The sequence below is a fragment of the Aythya ferina genome (assembly GCF_964211825.1).
Source record: "Aythya ferina genome assembly, chromosome: 1".
NCBI classification, from domain to species: Eukaryota; Metazoa; Chordata; class Aves; order Anseriformes; family Anatidae; genus Aythya; species Aythya ferina.
This window is the reverse complement of record NC_140296.1, coordinates 141,865,837-141,884,943: the sequence shown is the minus strand read 5'-3', so window position 1 is coordinate 141,884,943 and position 19,107 is coordinate 141,865,837. Positions and strand designations below refer to the sequence as shown.

At 38.5% G+C, this 19,107-nt stretch overlaps 1 protein-coding gene across 42 annotated transcripts in view; it reads left to right on the top strand.

The window, feature by feature from the left end:
• The window catches only part of CACNA1C (calcium voltage-gated channel subunit alpha1 C), a 476,864-nt gene that overhangs the window by 308,902 nt on the left and 148,855 nt on the right, over positions 1-19,107 (top strand). For 29 of the 42 annotated variants that reach the window (XM_084499513.1, XM_084499544.1, XM_084499548.1 and 26 more), the window contains exon 8: positions 18,674-18,777. The exons of the other annotated variants lie outside the window; for them this stretch is intronic. In XM_084499513.1, coding sequence (XP_084355639.1) covers positions 18,674-18,777 — 104 coding nt within the window. The remainder of the gene's footprint in view (positions 1-18,673; positions 18,778-19,107) is intronic. 42 annotated transcript variants of the gene reach the window in all.

Here is a 19,107-nt window from a genome sequence, read left to right as displayed (position 1 = left end):
CATACAAATTTTGAGCTGACTGTTATGTTCTTAGCTCTTCTGAAATTCAATTTAGACACCAAGTTTTGGGTCTGATACTGCTGAGTTCAGCGTCAAATTTCCAGCTTCAAAAAGTCAGGACCTCACCTATCTACAATGTAAAATCTTTATTATGCTGTCTAGATGTTCCTCATGCAGTCATATGTACAACATAAGGACTTATAGATGGCTGTTTGGGACCTTTGTGTCTGTTTTGATGGTTTTCCAAGATCATTGAATGCAGGAAGCTTTCTTTGCTCCCTCCTTAAATCTGAAAATAAGATCCTGACCTAAAACTCAATAGAACCATAGAGAAGGTTCTGGGCTGAATTACTTGGCTGGAAATGTTTAGCCAATAGAGCAATTTCATTGTTTTGAACTTTTCTGTAAGTGCTTTCCAATTATATCTTCCTATTTCCAGAAATACATCTTTTGCAAGGTACCTAGATTCCTCTCAGTGGGAAAGGAGGCACCTTCACATATTTCAGCATGTTACCCTGAAAAATAAACAAGTAAAGTCATGAAATTCATGCCTGTTTTATGCCACCCTTTTCAAGGTTAATCCTGCATGTTTAAAAGTTAGAAAGCTGTATGACCTTCCACAAACCCTGGACTCTTAATCCACTGAAGTAGCATTTCAAATTTTACCTTCAGTTTCCAGCTTCCTTCTTCACGCTTCCCCTCATGTCTCCTTCAGCTTTTCACATCTGTAGTGTCTCTTTCATGGAGTACTGCTTCCCAGCCTGTGATCCACATGCTAACAAAAAGATAATCAGAGACAGGAAAGCAATAAACTTTTATTCCCTAGAAGGACTTGACATCAATAAGATCAATACACTTTCCAATCTCCTCTCTCACTCAACAGATAAGATTTGTGAATAGATTGGCTTCTTTTGAAATGCAAAAGAGAAATGTTACGAAAAACAGTTTGACACTTCTATAGTGTCAGGTAAGATAATTGCTTATAAGGAGGCAATTTTTAAACGTAAAATAACCATATTGGACAAGATGAAAATCTTTGCTAAGCAACCAATGCTGAAGAAATTACTTTATGCTGAAGAAATGATCTTTGTTGAAGGAAGTGTTAAGTGTAGGAGCACATTTACTACACTGCCTCAACCTTTCAAGGCTTATTTTGTCCCAGTAAAACTGCCGGGTGGCAGTCGCACATGCAGTCAGATCATAGAATCATCTGATCTGACAAGGACATCTACACATCATGATTTTTTCTTATGCATTGTAGAAAGATTGAATATTTTATTCTCGAGACCCTTCCTAAAGTGTGATCAGCCAGCCTCAACAGTTCGCTCCCCTGTGCAGGCACCAAAGCCCATTTTTGAGGACCCCTCGGTCTTGGGAGCTCTCAGCAGCAGGTGTAAAGCCAAATGTTACAAATTGAGTCATTTGGTGTTTAGTAATCAGTCTCTGCTGCAGTCCGTTATTTCTTATTGTCCTGTTGACTCAGGAGGAAAACAAATCCCTGTGCAGTTTCTAACAACCTATTTAAGTATTTGTAGGCATTTGTTGTGTCTCCTTAATCTTTTTCTAATCTGAGCAGATTTGGTTCTTTCAACCTTCCCTAATGGCGTTTCCTTTTAATTATTTTTAATCAATTTGTTACTGTCCTTCAGGGAAGTTTCACTTCTGAGTGAAAAACAACTTGGACTGTGCCCTGTCTCTAGAAAGGCTTTTATCTTTGTGTGAAATCTGCTTTCTGCAGCTGGAGCCCTGTGACACTGCATGCAAGACTGTCTACTGCCGCCTCAGTTCTAAGTGCCTGGTCTCTCCATTCCCCTGCAATTAAGCAATCATACACATAAATGAAAACAGAGTACAGAGCAAATGCAAAACGCAACAGAACATGGTTGCATTGGGCTGTTCATACTGCTGGGTAATGGAGAACCTTGACCTGGGATGTTTTGCATACAGCTTGGCCATTGCACCTTGAATTCTAGGATTGAATAATTCTACTTTATCTACTCAATGATTATTAAATATTAATAATGAGCAGCCGCAAGCCTGCCATCATTTCTGGAATATTGGCTTTGTCCCATGTTGTTTGGGCAGCGCATCAGAATGCTTGGTTGAGTCCCTGAAAATAACATCCAGTGCCTCCAGGGACAGTTTACCTCAAGGCTCTGACTGTAAACTGAAGACTGTGGTATTATTATAGATGGACTAGAGCCAGCTCTGGATCAGATCCAGAGCACTAACCTGTCTCTGGAATAAATGCCTGAACTGGCACGTAGTAGATTGACTCCCTCAAATTTAACTGAACAATCCTTGGTAGGCTTGCCTAGTCCGTAGACAAGAAAACATTTTAGTAATCTAAGACAGGACAGCAGAGCTGCCACAGTGGAGTCTGACTGAATCAGTCAAAGCTTTCAGAAGCATCACATCCCCAAAGACAGCATGTACTAGATGCAGTGGGTTAGACAGGCTGTACTGGAAGACCTTTCTATCTCTGACTCTGAGAGATCATACCTCCAAGAGTCACCAAATAGAGCTTGAAACTGGAGCTGATGGTCATCTTTACAATACCTGAGATTAAATTAAAATAGGAAACAAACTGGACATCAGGTATAATTTACTTTGCTAACAGCATTGAAATATCCTGAGCTTTTCTCATCCCCCCACAGCTTGTTGCAGCCAATGAGGAAGATGTGAGGAATACAGTGATATTGCCACAAAGTGGAAGGTGTTAAATGCAGAGCTGCAACCCCCAATTTTTCCCAGCTGTGTTTTTCATTCTAACCATTTATTCTTGCAGTGCTTGGTCTTGATTTAGTAAGGCTTTCCACACAAGAGAATGATCTGATTCTAAGAATATATCTGTCTACATGTTTCCATGGCGTTTATTCCCCATCCACCCCCATCCCTCCAAGGAAGTGCTCGGCTTTTATTGTTGTGGGGTTGAGGTTTTTTAATCATCTTTTTGGCAGGGTTTGGCATGGATGTGAAAAATTAACAAAGAACAAGCACGCAAGTATGAGCAACCCATCTCTGGGATTGCAGAGGTTATTTCTTCTCCTTCTGCTGTAACAGTGGTGGGTAAGGGAAGAAGGACCATAGTTCAGAGCACTGAAGGGCCACAGCATTAATGCAATAAGAAAAAAAGCAGTGTCCATACTTAATTTGCATAAATGCTGACCTGAATTTTTTTCCTTTTTCTCATGAACAACTGCACATGCAACTGTCATAGTTGCCTATACTACTGCCTTGAACATAACAGCAGTGACTTGCTGTTTGCCACCTGTCACAAAAATCTGCTGCTGAACATTTGCTTTATGCAAAAGGGACACTTACTTTGTGAAATGAAGTTTTCATGAGCCCTTCAGGCCTCAACTTTGGGCCTCTCAGCCCTCTTCCTCTGTATGAAAAGAAGCTATCTATTAAAAATAAGCTTCTTCGTGGGATGGTTAAAGGGGTGTTAGTGGAGACCTCTGCCCAGTGCTCCTGCGTGGGAAGGACCTCTTTAATTGCTCTGTCTTTCTGTTGCCCTTTCTCTATTCTTTCTTCTTTTGTTCTTCCTTAGGCTCTTTCCTAATTACTGCTATCTAATCACCACAGAGACCTTTCTTGTCTTTATTCTTTAATCTTTTATCCCAGAGCTATAAAATTAAGAGCAAAGCTACTGGGACACTTCTAAGTGTCTTAGGATTTTGAGTGCCTCTGTTTGTGGGTGCGCAGTTTGGGCCATACTACCAGTTTTTCAAGAACTGATGATCACTGCCTTCTGAAGTAATCATCTTCAGAGGTGTTAAGTTTGGACCCAGATCTACTAGGCAGTTTCACAAATAACAGGCTTTGGTTCATTATCTAGTCCATGGGAAAGAAAAAGAGTGGGGGATATGCCTAAGGTCAGAACACAAGTGGTGGCTCAAGTACTGACGATTTATAATCCGTGAGTTTAATTTTGTTTCAACACCTTGTTTTCAAGATGTAAGGCAACACAAGCAACTAGTCCTTTGCCAATCTCAGTGTGAAAAAATAAGTCTTTTCCTCTCTGTGCAGAGAATTGGTCATCCAATACTGTCTTTTTTCATTGATTCCAGTGGGATTTCTGCCTAAGTGGTACTTGCAGGCTCTCTGATAGGTGGTCGTGATGTCATAGCATATAGTTTAGCTGCTCTCATGGCATCCTCTACAGCTGTCGTCTTCAAAATTCAGTCCTATGAACTGTGTTCAAATTGGAGGGCGAAAAATGCTGGACATGTTTCCCTAAATCTGCAAAGTGACCAGAATTACTAAATGAAGGGTTTGGGGCTCAGACAGGGTACTTGATACCACAGAACATCCCTAGTGTGGATTTTTAAAGCATATGTAGAAGTCAGTCCTGGACATTGTGCTCATTTTGTCTACATAGTGTTTCTGATAAGATTCACAAGAAAAAGAGAAAGGGCAGCCTTGTTGGCTGATACACAGTTGCAAGTCGTTCAGATTCTTTGATAGTTATTTCTTCAGCATACCTCTAGTACGTAAGTGGGTAGAGTGCCTATCAGATGAAGACTTATTAGCGGTGTACTATGAGATCTAAATAACAGGTGTTTTATTTGAGATTTTTGTGTGTGATTTCACAACTGACAGCTGGATTCATCGTCTAAAATATAGAATGGATTTCTAGTGATATCATAAATTGGGGAACTGGCTACAAAGGCAAGTGGGATACACCGATCAAGTGCAAAAAAAAGAATCAATAGTGCTGCCTCCCCTTAGTAAAGAAGGTAGTGATTATCTACAGCTTACAGTACTGTTTTTCATTATCTTTATTTTTAAGGACTTAATTGACTATGTAAATCAATGAACAGTATGTGCTCCTGTATTCCTGTGCATGCGGCAATCAGTGCTGGTCTGATATACTTGTGGTAGAATTTGCTATCAGACTGCACTGAGATAAATAGAAGCCTTTCTAAAATAGCAGTACAATAGAACAGGCAGAAAATCCTTTCTGGATAATCAGCCATGCAAATGTAAATAGAAAATAAACAGAGACAGGAAGGGAAAGCCCAGAATTCTAAGATGAAATGAAATCTTTAGATTTGGAAACCCACCATCCTAGGGGATATTTCCATGCTTGAAATCAGCGTTTTATTCTTTTGGAGTGAATTTCCAAAGCCTTTAAAAGATGAAAAGGTTTTTAAATAACTAAGCAGCAGTAAGAGATGGAACTGCTGCAGTAAAGAAAGAACTGTGAGCCCTTTGGCTAAATAGCTTTTGGGCTTTTGGATGACTTTTACAAAGATCAACCTTTTCCTTTTCAAGGGGAAAAAAAAAAAAAAAAAAAAAAAAAGCTGTATGCACTTAACGTAGGAACAAGGCAACACATGCAAAGCTCTATTACTTTTGCCTCAGGAGGCCTAAATTCAAATCCTGATTAAGTCTCACAAGTCAAAATAATTTTTGGAGGTCACTACATGGCATTTCTGCAACTTGTAAATTCACCCAACAAGCTAACCCAGTCGTGTAATCAGCCTCATGAGAGCATGGGGAGCCTTAATGGGTGATGGTTTCTGTACAGGGATCTGACTTCAGCAGAACACTGGAGACAGTTCAATAACATGAATCTCCTCTAAGTAGATCTACTGCTCAGGAGGCAAAAAGAGTAGTGCAATAAGAAGGCAAAGGTAATGCCACTATTGATGTTAGCTGTTCGGTAGGGACGATAAGGAAAAATGGTCTGTCAGCTACCTGTATCAATGAGCAAAATGGATCAAGAGCCAGGGGCATGGCATACTAGACTCCAGGCTATGTTTGTGGAAAGTCATGGAGACCTGCCCAATCTGGGAGTTTTATCTGTCAAAGTTCTGCCTGGGTCAGTGCATCGTCTGTTCTTTTGCAGCTGGTCTGTATGGCCCAGTCAGTCTCAATGCAGACAGAGGGTGACCTGAAACACCTTTCTAAAATAAAATAAAACAAAATAAAATAATGCCAGCAAACAAACAAAAAACACTCTTTTGTTTGAGGTAATTATTTTCATCCTCAAAATGCAACAGATACAGTGCACTACAGAATAAGAGTTGCTTCATAACTTGGCAATAAATCAATATCAAGATTCGTCTTTGGGTAAAAACAGACCAAAGAAAAATTTAAAACTAAAATGCATGTATGCAAATATATGGCTGAGAGCTTGCTATATAGAAGGATTTTGATTTGCAGTTACTTGTCCATTTGAATTTCTGTTTTGGAAGTTTGCATTGGGGGTTTTGGAAGTTGGGTTCCAAAGAATTATTGTTAGGCTGCTATCCCTGCTAGAACAGTAATTCAGAAGGGGTGAGTACACTGAAATCAGTGGGTCGCTTTGTTCAACCTCCTACTTTGTTCTAGAAGCACTGGAATCAGACCATGGCTGACTCATCTTAAATGCTTTTCATTCATCTCTCTCCAGTGTTGCCCTCAAGGATGTCAGTGTGCTCTGTACACTGAAGGATGAGTTCTGATCTTCCACTGGCGCAGTTTCAGTTCTCTGCCTTCAGTGAAGTTAATCTAGAATTAACACTTTGGCAAAAGAGGTCTACACATCCAAGCACAGAAACCAAGGGCTGCAAAGACAGTTGTGATACAGAACACCATGAATCTACCTGTGTTTTCTATGCAGTGCTATAGGTTTTATTGGAAACAGTTCGTGTAGCTGAAACTGGAGGGGGAACTGACATGAACTGGCCAGGCCACAAACATTGATGGCCTCTTTGATAGCAAAATCCTTCTCAGGCCTGCTTTTCTGAGACTGATTCCCCTCCAGCTTACTTTGTTTCTGGAATGTCAGGGTATCTCGACTGGCAGTGACCACACATGAGTGACTTTTCTATACTACTTTTCCAAAATGAACTTTAAAGAAGGAAACAGTTATAATTGTTCTTTCCTAGCTAACTAGGAACAGAAGCAACCATGAGTAATCAATTAGATACCAATAGTTCTTCCTTAAGTCTCAGTGGAAGACATGCTCTGATTGATTCTAAAGTGCATGGATAAGTGTTCTATGCTAAACTGAATTGAAATATATTGAAAAAAAGGTTTGTTTGTTTTTGTGGTTTTCTGATTTCGGTTGTTTGGTTTTTATTTTGCCTTTTTTTTTTTTTTTCCTTCTTTTACATATTAAACCTAGAGAAAGAGGGTGAGGTGGCAAAGCAAGAGGTTTGTTGGAGCTCTGAATTAAATTGCCTTTGCTGTAAGAAATTCTAGCTGTGTAAATAATGTTTGCAGAATCCCTGTGTTGCCAAACACTCTGCAGAGGTACATAGTGCCCTCCATTAAATAATAATAATAATAATAATAATAACATAATAATAATAACAATAACAATAACAATAACAATAATAATAATAATAATAAGCACACATGGTACATGTATTATTCCACTATTATTTTTGTTTTCCCACCCTTAGTATAATTGACTACAGGAATTTCCCAGTGATACTTGCACTAACAATTCAATATACTTAGGTTATGTCGGCAAAATCCACTTTTCAGGTAGTTGACTTGCCATGGTAACCTGTGCCCCTTTGGGACATTACTGATACTAATAGATTTTGCAACTTGGTGAAATCAAAACTAAGTAACACTGTTGTTTTCTTCAAATCAAGGGAGAGCCTAACTTTATCTGTTTTGAAATGGTAAGTGTGGTCAAATGCCAGCAACCTTTAGCAGTAGAAGGAAGGACAGTAGACTTGTGTGAAGGCCACTTAAAATTATGGATTTAATTAAGACAGTAGTAAACAGACCCATGTCAATATTCCTCCTACCTCTTCTGCAAGCACAAACTACCATGCCATAGAAATATGGGATCAGTGAGCATTTTCAAAACAAATCGCTTGCAGTGGAAAAAGTTCAGCTCAATCATTGTGTACCACAGACATTTTGACCTGCTGGTATTTGAATGCAAATTTTAATTCTCTTCCCACTCTCAGACAGAGACCTCATATTTCCCATAATAGCTCAGCCTGTTAAAGAACAGCCGACTGCAAAAAACAATGGGCACCCAGACCAAGAACAGATGAAATATGAATATAGAAAGTTACCAAAGAATGAAAGGATATCGTGGAGTCCAGTGGCTATACGGTGGAGGGTAAAAAATGCAGTGGAAGGATTCATTGTCAACATTATGGTGTCAGCAATCTGGGGCTAGATGATTGAAAATTGTTCCTTTTTTTATGTCTCAGACTTTATACAGCCTTTCCCAGCTGCAGAAGGGGGCATATCCATAGAAAGGTGGGGCCATATTTAATGAGTGATGAAAATATAACTCAGTGCTGCTATAAAGAAATAATCTTGGCATATTCTATAAGTAGCAATGCACTTCCTGCATACTATGTACAACAAAAATAAAATACCATTTGCTTCATATCTTTTATGTTTTCTTCATTGGAGGGAGTTCATATAAAGACAAAATGCCATTCCACTGTGATTGTATACTTGCAGAGAAGTTCAAGTAGCTATTCTACATGTTTTCAGTTTGTCTGCCATCAAGCAGCTGACAGTTAAAAGGTTGTGCTTCAGGATCTCTGTGGTAGCCTTGTTCTTCCACAGATTGCCATAGCCTGGTAGGGCCCTTCTGCACGATTCCTGCTTTTATACTGACCAAGAATTTCAAGCCAGTCAAGGTGTACTTTTTTCAGGAGTGTGTGCTCTTGTGACTCTGAAATTGAGCCTGGCACTACTTTCAATTGTCTTCTTCATAGAGCAGTGTGGGAAGCTTGGTCAGTTCTGGATACTTCAACGTCTTATCAAGAAAATTGGGCAGTATAGCAGTGAATTATAGCTATACCCAAAGTGTTTTTTTATAAAATGAACCATGAATTAATGTTCTTCTGGATCAGAGAAGGTGTCCTTCAGTGAGGACATCTAGACCAGAAAAAACATAGTCTTTGCTAACAGGATTGAAGAGGCAACCTCTGCAGACTCCATCTTTTCATATGTCTGCTTGTTTCCCCTTCTCTCTTCTGTACTCATCTTGCATTGTTTCCCTTGATGTTTCTGTTGTCTTTATCAAGGCAGTCCTTTCTCAGTGAATGTCTCCATTCAGCTCCTGTGGAGAGTTCAGAACAAATTGCTAATATTTCTGGCTCAGGTGGAATTTCAATTTGCTCTTTCTGTCACTACACAACACATAGAACAATCGGGGAACCAAGGTACATGTAGGAATTTTGGAACACTGCAGATTATTCTTCCTACATTATTTGCTTTCATCTACACTGACCATATACCAGAAAAACCTGTCTGGAGCATTTTTTTACTCTGTTTTACAATCCCTGTGCACTTGTCTTCACCCAGCTCTGTCTTGCCTGTGTCCTGAAGACACTCTGAAAAAGGATTCTAGCTGTCTATTTGCACATACAAAATTTGTAAAATTCCATAATTGAGGTTAGACAGTAAGAAGAGACTTATAAATGCTTGGAGATGACAGCTGAGCTTAAAACTTGCCTTCCCCTTAAGAACTTCAAAATAAAGCAAATGTGATTGTCAAAACAAATAACTTTTAGCATGAGCAACTAATCAAGTTCTGCTCCTTCCTTTGAGTGTTATCAGACTGAGCCTGGGGTGAACACTCCAGTCTCTTCTTTGCATCCATCTGATAGTGTCAGCTACAAAATACAGAGTATTTCAGAATGGTTGTAAGGAGCACCTGTGGCTTACAGTCCTTTTAAGACCATTAGAATGTCAATGCTTAGAAAGAAATTCTCCCCAGAATAAGAGCAAAGGCATCTGGAGTTCTTTGCTTATATTTTATGTCATTTGTAAGAAATTTTATTCTATTGTTTCCAAACCCGTAAAAGTAAGTCTAGTTCCTTTTTTTTTATTATTCCTTTTTAATATATATTTTTGCTTATTTGGGGAGGTTGTAATTTTTTCACCCCCTTCTTTCTCCTTTACCTTGAGTCAGCTCTGAGACCTTCAATTCCCACTCCTTATCACCTGTCTTTAAGACTCAGGAAGGCTTAAAGTATTTCAAGTTGACAAGATAAATGATAATACTTCTCATGATGCACTAGAATGTCTAGACTGAAATGCTTAAATCTTTTGCTTGAACCAATGATTTTGTAATTTCTTAGTCACTGTGTACACAAAACTTATAATTTTATGGAGCTTTTTTCCCCTGGGAATTTCAGAAAATGAGCTCTTTATCATATATTTCTCCCAGTCCTGTGCCTCATCCTGTTCAAGCAGAGCACTTACGCATATCAGTTCAATTCTGCTGGTAACAATAATATTGACCATTGGCTTTAATGGAATTACTCATACGCTGTAAATTATGCACATACATGAGTACTGGATTAAAAACCAACCAAGCGAAGACAACTAATTAGATTTCAAATATTGAAGGATCTGCAAGGTGGAATTTTCATCCTTAGGATAATAATGCAGTAAATCTAAATCCATCTTTAAAGACATATGGTGGGTAACAAATATGCGTCTTTTCTTGCTCCTTCTGTGAATGGTGAAGTCAGACAGACACAAACTGTATATAGACTTACTTGAGGAGTATGTAGAGACCAAGCAGGGATTTCTAAAGCAAGAATGTGCTTTTTTCATGTCATTATTGACAAGGTGTGTATGAGCCTTAAAACATTCAGGTTCCAAGCACAATAGCAGATTCGGAATCTGTAGGATTTCAGTGCTATATAATCAATCCCACAGTTTGTCCCACAAGTTAGAAGTGCTTATGGAACTTGACATATATAGAAAGCCAATTTTCATACTGTGTCTCTTTGTAATTCCTCATTCAAATCTTCTTGGGGCCTCTTTTTAGCATTAATAGTTTTGTGAAAAAGTTAGGAATTGTGAATAACAATGAGTAATTTCCTTGTTAAAAGTAATTTCAGATTAGTGTAGTTTATAATAAATTGCAAAATGCATAATTAATATATTTAGCACATTACATGGAAGAAGCAGTATAACATACACAGGACCTGGCAACCTGACCTAGTGGGTGGCATCCCTGCCCATGGCAGGGGGGTTGGAACTATGTGATCTTCAAGCTCCCTTCCAACCCAAGCTGTTCTGTGATTCTATAACTGTTCGGAGGTCAAAGAAGAATACAGAATGCAGGACTTGTTACCAGATCTAACCAGCAATGCTAAATTCCTGAAAATGCAGAGGTTGGTTTGTTTGCATCACAGTCTAAATAGTCAAAGACCAATTAACTAGAATAACATGCTCAGAAGAGCATGATCACTGAAGACCAGTTGTCAGATGCCTTAGATCTCTAAGGAGATGTTGAGAGAAAGGAAGGAATCAGACCTTTCACATCACAAGTCCTCAGAGTGCTCTGTCTACTAGCAAGAGCTCTTAAAGTAAAGAGAACAAGGACGTCAGAGCCAAGGTTTTCCTAAGCCTGAATCAGCTTTGCAGTTGAAAAGTTAACCAGAAAAGAAGGATTTATTGAACAAATTGTTTCTTTTTTGTTTGCTGAGCAGCCTCAAAAATCACGCTATCACCATTTACAGTTGTTAGTTGGATGTTTTTAGGAGCTACTAGCTCCCTTTTGTTCATTTGGGATGAGTATTTTCTTCCACAGATATTTCTGCAGATGTGATATCTCTAGAATGAGGAAAGGTGTCAAAAAGTATCTTTCAGTTTTGCTTCTTCACTGTATTGATTTATCTGGACATTTTCTAGCAAATCATCCTGCCTTAATTACTTCTGAAGGATTGCATCAATTTTATCAGACCATTTTAGTTCACTGACTGGATGAATGCAAAGCATTTTAGTCAGTCAATGTCAAGTTTAAAAAAAAAAAAAGTTTAAAAAGTTTAAAAAAAATAATAAACCTTTAACAATTGTGAAGCAGTATGAAGTATAATGAAAGAAGAAGAAATAACAGAAGAACCTAGGGTTTACTGACTGCGTATAATGTAGATTCTTCTTGAATATGCTCAACACAGCTGGAGCTGTAAAGGGTGAGGTTCCATCCTTGGTTTATTTTAATTGTTTTTGTGCTTGAATTATGACTAAAGAAGTTTGGGGGAAACATTTTTCCCTCACAATGCAAGCCAATGCATTATCCAATAAAAAAAGTTTCTAATGCTGTTTGAGCAGAGTTTAAAGTCGTAGTTCCATAAGCATATGAGAATAAATTACATTTACCTAAATATTCATGGAAAGAGAAGGAAAGAGGGGGTGAAAAGGAAAAAAAAAAATAATACAAAGCTTTCCATTTTGTAATTGAACAGTGAGAAATATCTAGGTCTCATGTTAATATGTATATACATGGTCATTTATGTATCACCTGTAAATAGGGTACCATTTGATCTATAATCAAAGCTAAGGAAAAAACTTCTACAAATCCTTAAAGTTCTGAAAGTGCTTAAGTACTTTTCCCAAAACAGAGGGTTTTAAAAATGAAGGCTTCAAGCAGGAAGCTATGTTCAGAGACAGTTAAGTGTTGCTTGTGCCTCCTCTTCTTTCTGCTGTCTCCTTCTACACATATTCTCCAATTTTATTTCCCTGTGTGTTTACAAGCAAGATTTAGTTTCAACTAGAGATCTTGCTATTGGCCATAACCATTGTGTATGGCTAGATAATTTCCTGGGGCAGTGAATTCCACAGATTGGATTTAGCCTACAAAAAATAGCATTTCTTCTCAAAATTTCCAAATTTACTGCCCTTTCATTTTATTGAATACTCTACTCTTCTTGATTAATGCCACTTTGTGAAAGGTTATACACTTCATTATATAATACTTGAAGCACTTGACTTATATATTAAAAAAAAGGCTATCATAACATTCTATGGTCATTAAAAATCAATTAGCAATTTATTCAAGAAATACAAGGCTAACCCTGGTGTCCCAGCTAACTTACTAAGCCGTTGCTCTCCAGTATTGTGCACTGAACAAGACAGACTTCTGATTTTTTCTTCAACTGTCCATTTAGTATGAATGTCTTGCTGCTTTCCAGTGACAGCTGCCCTTCTATGATGGATTAAACGTCTGCTGTAACTTGAGCTTGTCAGTTGTTTATGAAAGACATTTGGCACAAAGTGTCAGGGTGTGGGTATGTGAATTGCCAAGTCAGCAGAATTTAGTGAATTGTGTCTTCCCCTCCTATTATCTGGATGAAAGATGTCCACTGTGTGCTTGGTGATGTTGAACCATTATATTAATAGAAAATATGCCTCTCACATTATCTTTGAACTATGATGCTAGTGTAATGAATGAGAAATTTGAAAAATGTGCCAGGCTATTGTCCCTGAGGAAAAAAAAAAAATCTCTAAACAACCAGAGCACCCACGTCTCGTGTAGCTCCAATAATATGTCTTCACATAGTTCTGAAGAATCACAAGATATAGGCATAAAAGTGTATTTATAGAGACAAATCAACTTTTAATTCCTTGGCCCATACTGAAACTGCTGGTTGCAATTGTGATTAACAAACAACAGAATTAAAAATCCTGGTGCTATTGCTAGGTGATTATCTGTGTAATTGAGAAAAAAAGCCTTCAACTGAAGGTTGCAATGCTAAGGTCATAGCAATTAAGGATGCTTGGAAAAGAAGAGGTCTCCCACAATGCACAATGTTCATCAGACTTCTTCAGATATGATGAAATGCCTTCTCTCCATCTTGATGTTGAGCAGTTTTTTTGACTTGCAAGAAAAATAAATAAATAAATAAAAGTATCAGGATCCAATTCCTTTGGTTTGTGTGTAGTGAAGTTGTTTGTGTTTGGTGAAATTGTTTGTAGTGAAATTATTTGCTTTGTCCAGAGAGGAAAAATTGACTCCAAGTTTGTTTATAACAAAGGATATGTGTTGCAACCAATGAAATCGGAGACATGGGTTTTCCCAGAAAGACAGTTTAGCAAAACACACCAAAACAAAGACCACGTCATGTGGCAGTTAAGTGTGTAGTGGGTATCCAACATATGACAGGCTACTTCTCAAGCTCTGACAAAAGAATAGATTGTGTATGTCCATCCCAACTTGGTTCACGGTACTTAAAGCTACTATAGTTCCTGCTACATGAGCAATCATTGCTTCTTATGAGTATTTATTGACTGGCCTCAAGGCGAAAGAATGACACAGATCCAGAAACGCTTGAAGAGAATGCCAGGTGTGTTTCTTTAATCACAGTATTTCCAAGCATAACAAGCAGGACTCTAATTACATAGCCCTGCTCAAAATACAATGTTCTAAAGATCTCTTTAATTCTGATTATGTAACTTGTTCAGGAAACAGGACACAGTCTTGTATGTCAGGGAATGAAAATCTCTGTCCTCTTATTATAGGTGTCTAGGATGACCAGGCAGTAACTCCATTCATTAAGGGTGAGAAGTGGTGCAGAGTGTTACTGACTGTAATGGTCCCTTCTGTCACCGCAAAACTGAGAAACAATCCAAAACAATGTTGATGTTTGAGGGAAACTTAGAAACCCTTCAGAGAAAAATCCCATCCTGTTCCTTTCTGCCCAAGTTAATAGGTAAACTACAGTATGAACAGGCATTTACAAAGTGCAGTAATTTGGTCCTAGTCCCAAACCCATCCACGTGAGCCCAGAGCATAGTTAGAGCGTTGCTATATGAGAGGCTAAGCTGGATTCTCCAGAGGCCGTTTGTTCACTAAGGAATCTCTTGAGCAAACTTCTTCCTTGAGGGGACAGAGGTTCGGCCTAATTCAGCTTCAGTGATCTTGAGTCTGTACCTGAATACTGAGATGAGATGGTGACATTTTGTTGTACAGTACCCAGTGAGGCAAGGCAGTATTTCACTTTGTAGATTGGAAGACAAAGCATAGTGAGCCAAAAAGATGTCCCACAGTGCTAGAGAAGGTATGTAGCTAATCAAGAGAAGGAATCTAAGACCCTAATCTCTGAGGTGCCCCTAAGAGGTGACACATCAGCAGCATTCAGAATTGTACCAACTTTCTCACTGTTGACAGTAGTGAGATATAAGCGTGGAGAAGCGAGCTATAAAAGGTCAGGCAGTTTGACTCAGAAAGCAGAATTATTTCTATAAATGACCATCTGCAGATCTATACCAATGCTATGCTTCCAGCTGACCTAGCAATCATCCCACACATACTTAAATTGACACCAAGTTGAATCACCTTGACTGCTGTAACTGGAATATTGTCATTCAAATCTACACTGGCTGATAGTCTTTGTTCAGATCTGTAAATGATCTTCCTTTTCTGTTGAGATTCATATGGTTAATAATAAACACCCCAGGGAGAAATAAACAGAGAAAAAGTGCACTCAGCAACCAGGGAGCTAAACTGGCTATCGGCAGTTGTACTGTCTACCCTAGTGACGTAATTTATAAGAGATCCCATTTGTGTTCACTGTAGGCAACGCTAAAAAAAATATTCTATAGACCTAATTTTCTACACTCAGTAATGTGTAAATGGTAAATCTCCTTCTGATTGTCATGACCCTGTGCAGCTTCTCTATTTCAGTAGCACAATTAGGAAAAATCATCTGTACCACCTAAGTTATGTTTGCAGTGAAAGCCTCCAGCTGCAGTCAACAGGACACGTGTATGCATGCACATGTGATTAATAGCTCCTTATTTGCAGAATAATGACATTTCCAGGAAGCATTTTCAATGAAAGACAGATGCAAGGTTTTTAATGATAACTGTATGGGAGCATTGTTCAGTTGTGGGTACTCTATTCTGGACTTCTAGGATACTTCCATTTTAGAGGAAGCATTTCCAGATATTTGGAAGGATAAAATCTTAGCCAAGAATTTAACGTTTCTTAAATGTTGATATGTTACTGTTACTGTTTTGAGTAAGTGTTACTTCTTTTTTCCCCAAACCTCTGCCAAGCAGCCTACATCTCTGCATTTCTCTTGAAAATATTTTTCAGGATCAAACAGTAAACTCACAGTGTGCTGTCTCCATACCAAAGCTTTTTGTTTGTGTTTTTACATAGTTTACCAAATACCTAATGTTACATCAACGTATAACATACATTCCTAGCACCTGTGGGTCAATTTCACAATATTTGGAATGATTTCACCTTCTGCTAAAGAAAACAAGATGTGACAGTATCCCACATATGGAGTCCAGCAAGAAAGAGAGAGAGTAAATACACAGCTATCTGCCAAGGTTTCTCTGCTCTTGAGAAGATACCACAGTCTGCTTCTCAGCTTACCCATTACATATATGGCTGAGCAGTAAAAAGGAGGTGAAAAATGGACCTCACAAATGTTCAGTCTGAGAATTCCCAAATGCTCTGCTATACCAGGAAGCAGGTCTATTTTTCAGGACCAAGTTGTGCTGATGCTAGCTGATATAATCATTATGCAACTGTGCAGGCACTGGGACTAGCCAGAGTACACTGTATTCTAGTTATATACCTTACCAGACCACAGAGGAAGCTTCTTGTCATCTGGAAATTTCTTCATGCCAGAATAGTACGAAGTTCTCTACCAGAAATTTTGGCATTTGTTATTTAAGATTCACTCATACCACATCTTATAAAAGTTCTACTTTTCCAGCTGACTTTCCCAGATGAAGAAAAATACTGCCAATAGATAAGTGCTACATAGCTGAGACTTTTTTATCACCATCCATCATAATTAAAAGGAAGTCAAGTCATCATTGTGCCTGCATAAATTCTTATGGCAGTTTCTCAGTCATTCTAAATCATTGTTTGTGTGGATTTTTTTTTATAGATAGTTGCATTTTTTGTAGAAGAAAGAGGATGTTAGGTCCAATTTCTTGACCTAATTCCAGCTTAGGTAGTTATGCTTTGCCTGCCTGATTTATCTGCTGTGATTGTGGGTGAATATCTGCTTCCATCTTGTATCATAGTGTTTTGTTTTCTTTAATGCATTGCTGTGTTTCACTGCAGAGGTGTCTGTGGGATGGTCATGTCATGTAGGATGCAATGTGTCTTGCAAACATAAAGAATAATTAGTGATATTCCCATAATAACTGAGCAATTCTACAACAGTATTCAAAGGGAAACTGGGTAATATACTTAGGGAGTGTTAGAGAAACTCCTGGATTTCTGAAGAGAGGTGTTTCAGGTACTCTGCTCTGACTACAAAATCAATCAGTCCTGTGAGGAAGCAGCTGATGAACTGTTTTCACAGAGTTAGATTTTGAACTTCCTTTTTAATGAGTCCCTTTCAGTTAAGTTGCACCCGAAAGAGCCCAGAGATAGAATTCTGTATTGGCCCATTGACTGTGGACTGTTGCCAGACACGGACCTTAGTGGCTGTACTTTGAAAGTAAAATGGATGATGTACTTCCATCCACAAAGAACTGATTATATTAGTGTTACTCTCCTGCCTTGTCTTGCTGAAGGTCTGAAATTCCTTTCCTGAGTTGTTATGAATCTTGAGTCAGATTGCCTCCCCTAAAGTGTGTCTCAGTGCCCATGTATGGAAGAATATTTCTTCTGTGATCACAACAAATGCTTAGGTTGCAAAGGAGAGAGCATTTTCCTAGAAGGAGAGAACAACATATGATAAAATTTTACAAGTGTGGAAAACAAAGGAACCTAAGTTGCTTTATGCCTTTTAGGTACTTTCAAGTCTGCAATTTAAGTCCATAAATCATTTTAGTGCTCCTGAATATGTTAACCACCATCTGTTTCTTTAATGATGCTGTGTCTGGCTCAGGAGATAAGTGTTTATGAAAAGTAATGAAGAAGGGGTTTTGGTATTTTGATACCATCATGAAAATGAGATATTGAGGTATCCAGCAACTTTCCAAAATTTTGAACTTCAGAGGACACTTCAAGATAAAATGGTGTTTATATGCTACATGCTTTTAGAATATGTAAAATATGTGCTCGTGTTGGTGAACACATAATACGGGTTCTAGTGCTAAAATAATAGTCTGCCGGCTTCATTTGCGGATGTTTGTAGTAGCGTTAAGGACAGGTCTATGTTCATGCCATTCAGTTTATAGTCTCAAATTCTTTGAGTATTCACTTGTGTAGGAGTCACATTTTGAAAGAGAGATTCGTCCTTCAAGGAGAGAAAGGAAGTTTGTGAGAAAGCTTTAGCAAAAACTTGACTAGATCAGGACATGGTCATACAATCATTCAGGTTGGAAAAGGCCTCTAAGATCATCTAGTCCAACCTATAGATTGTCTAGTCCAAACTTTAATTCCTGAAAGGACTTTTCTCAAAAGCATACAGGTACTGCCCTGACTCTGGAAAACTGAAGATTACCAGAGTATTGCCAGGGCAAGATAAGTATATATCCCCAGTTACGACACACTTTTCTCTGAAGTGTGTGTACCTGTGCTGCAAATGGGAAATAAATATAATCTGACAACACACTGAGGCAATGCTTAGCAAAAAGTTGCTTAGCAGAAGTTTCTTAGCAAAACCTAGCAACTTTTTCACAAGCAGAAAGCATATGCACAGAGATTAGAACAGAACTTTAGAAGTCAGTGGATGGACCCTTGTGGTGCTGTGGGTAAACTCCAGGAAGTGATAGTCTGCAACTTTGAGCATTCAAAGAAGTGCCAGTACAGCACATAGTTGTATTCTCAGTCTGTATTAATCACTGCCTGTAAAGAAACAGCTAGATGAAAAAAGCAATCAAAGCAGAGGTCACACCAGAAAGAACATACAGAAACACTTGCTATGATTATGTGTAAACCAACCACAGGCTCTGTTTACAAACCTTTCCATCTGTTCCTTTGCCTAATCATTTCTGCTTTCCCTCTCTGTCTTCTAACTTTCCTTCGTCTTTCCAGATGCAGGACGCTATGGGCTATGAGTTACCATGGGTGTATTTTGTCAGTCTGGTCATCTTTGGATCCTTTTTCGTTCTAAATCTGGTTCTTGGTGTGTTGAGCGGGTAAGCTGACAGTTTTGGTGTCCTTTTTCCAATGCTACAGGGCAAGACTCCATAATAAGGGTTCTTCCCTGTCACCAGGATTCTTTTGGAGGAATTAAAAACCCGAATCAAGGAAGCTTTCACAAAATCTTGACCAAATATTCAAACTTGGCAAATAACAATGCAGGTAACAGAAGAGGTGTGCTGACAAAGAAATTTAATGTCTGTGCATCCAAAATTGCTAATGTCAACCTTCCATAAACTTCCAGAAAAATGATTATTGAAAATTTTATTGCTGGTGACTTGGGATCTCTTTGGCTGGAGCCTTGCAATGCTCAGAAACTGAGCTTG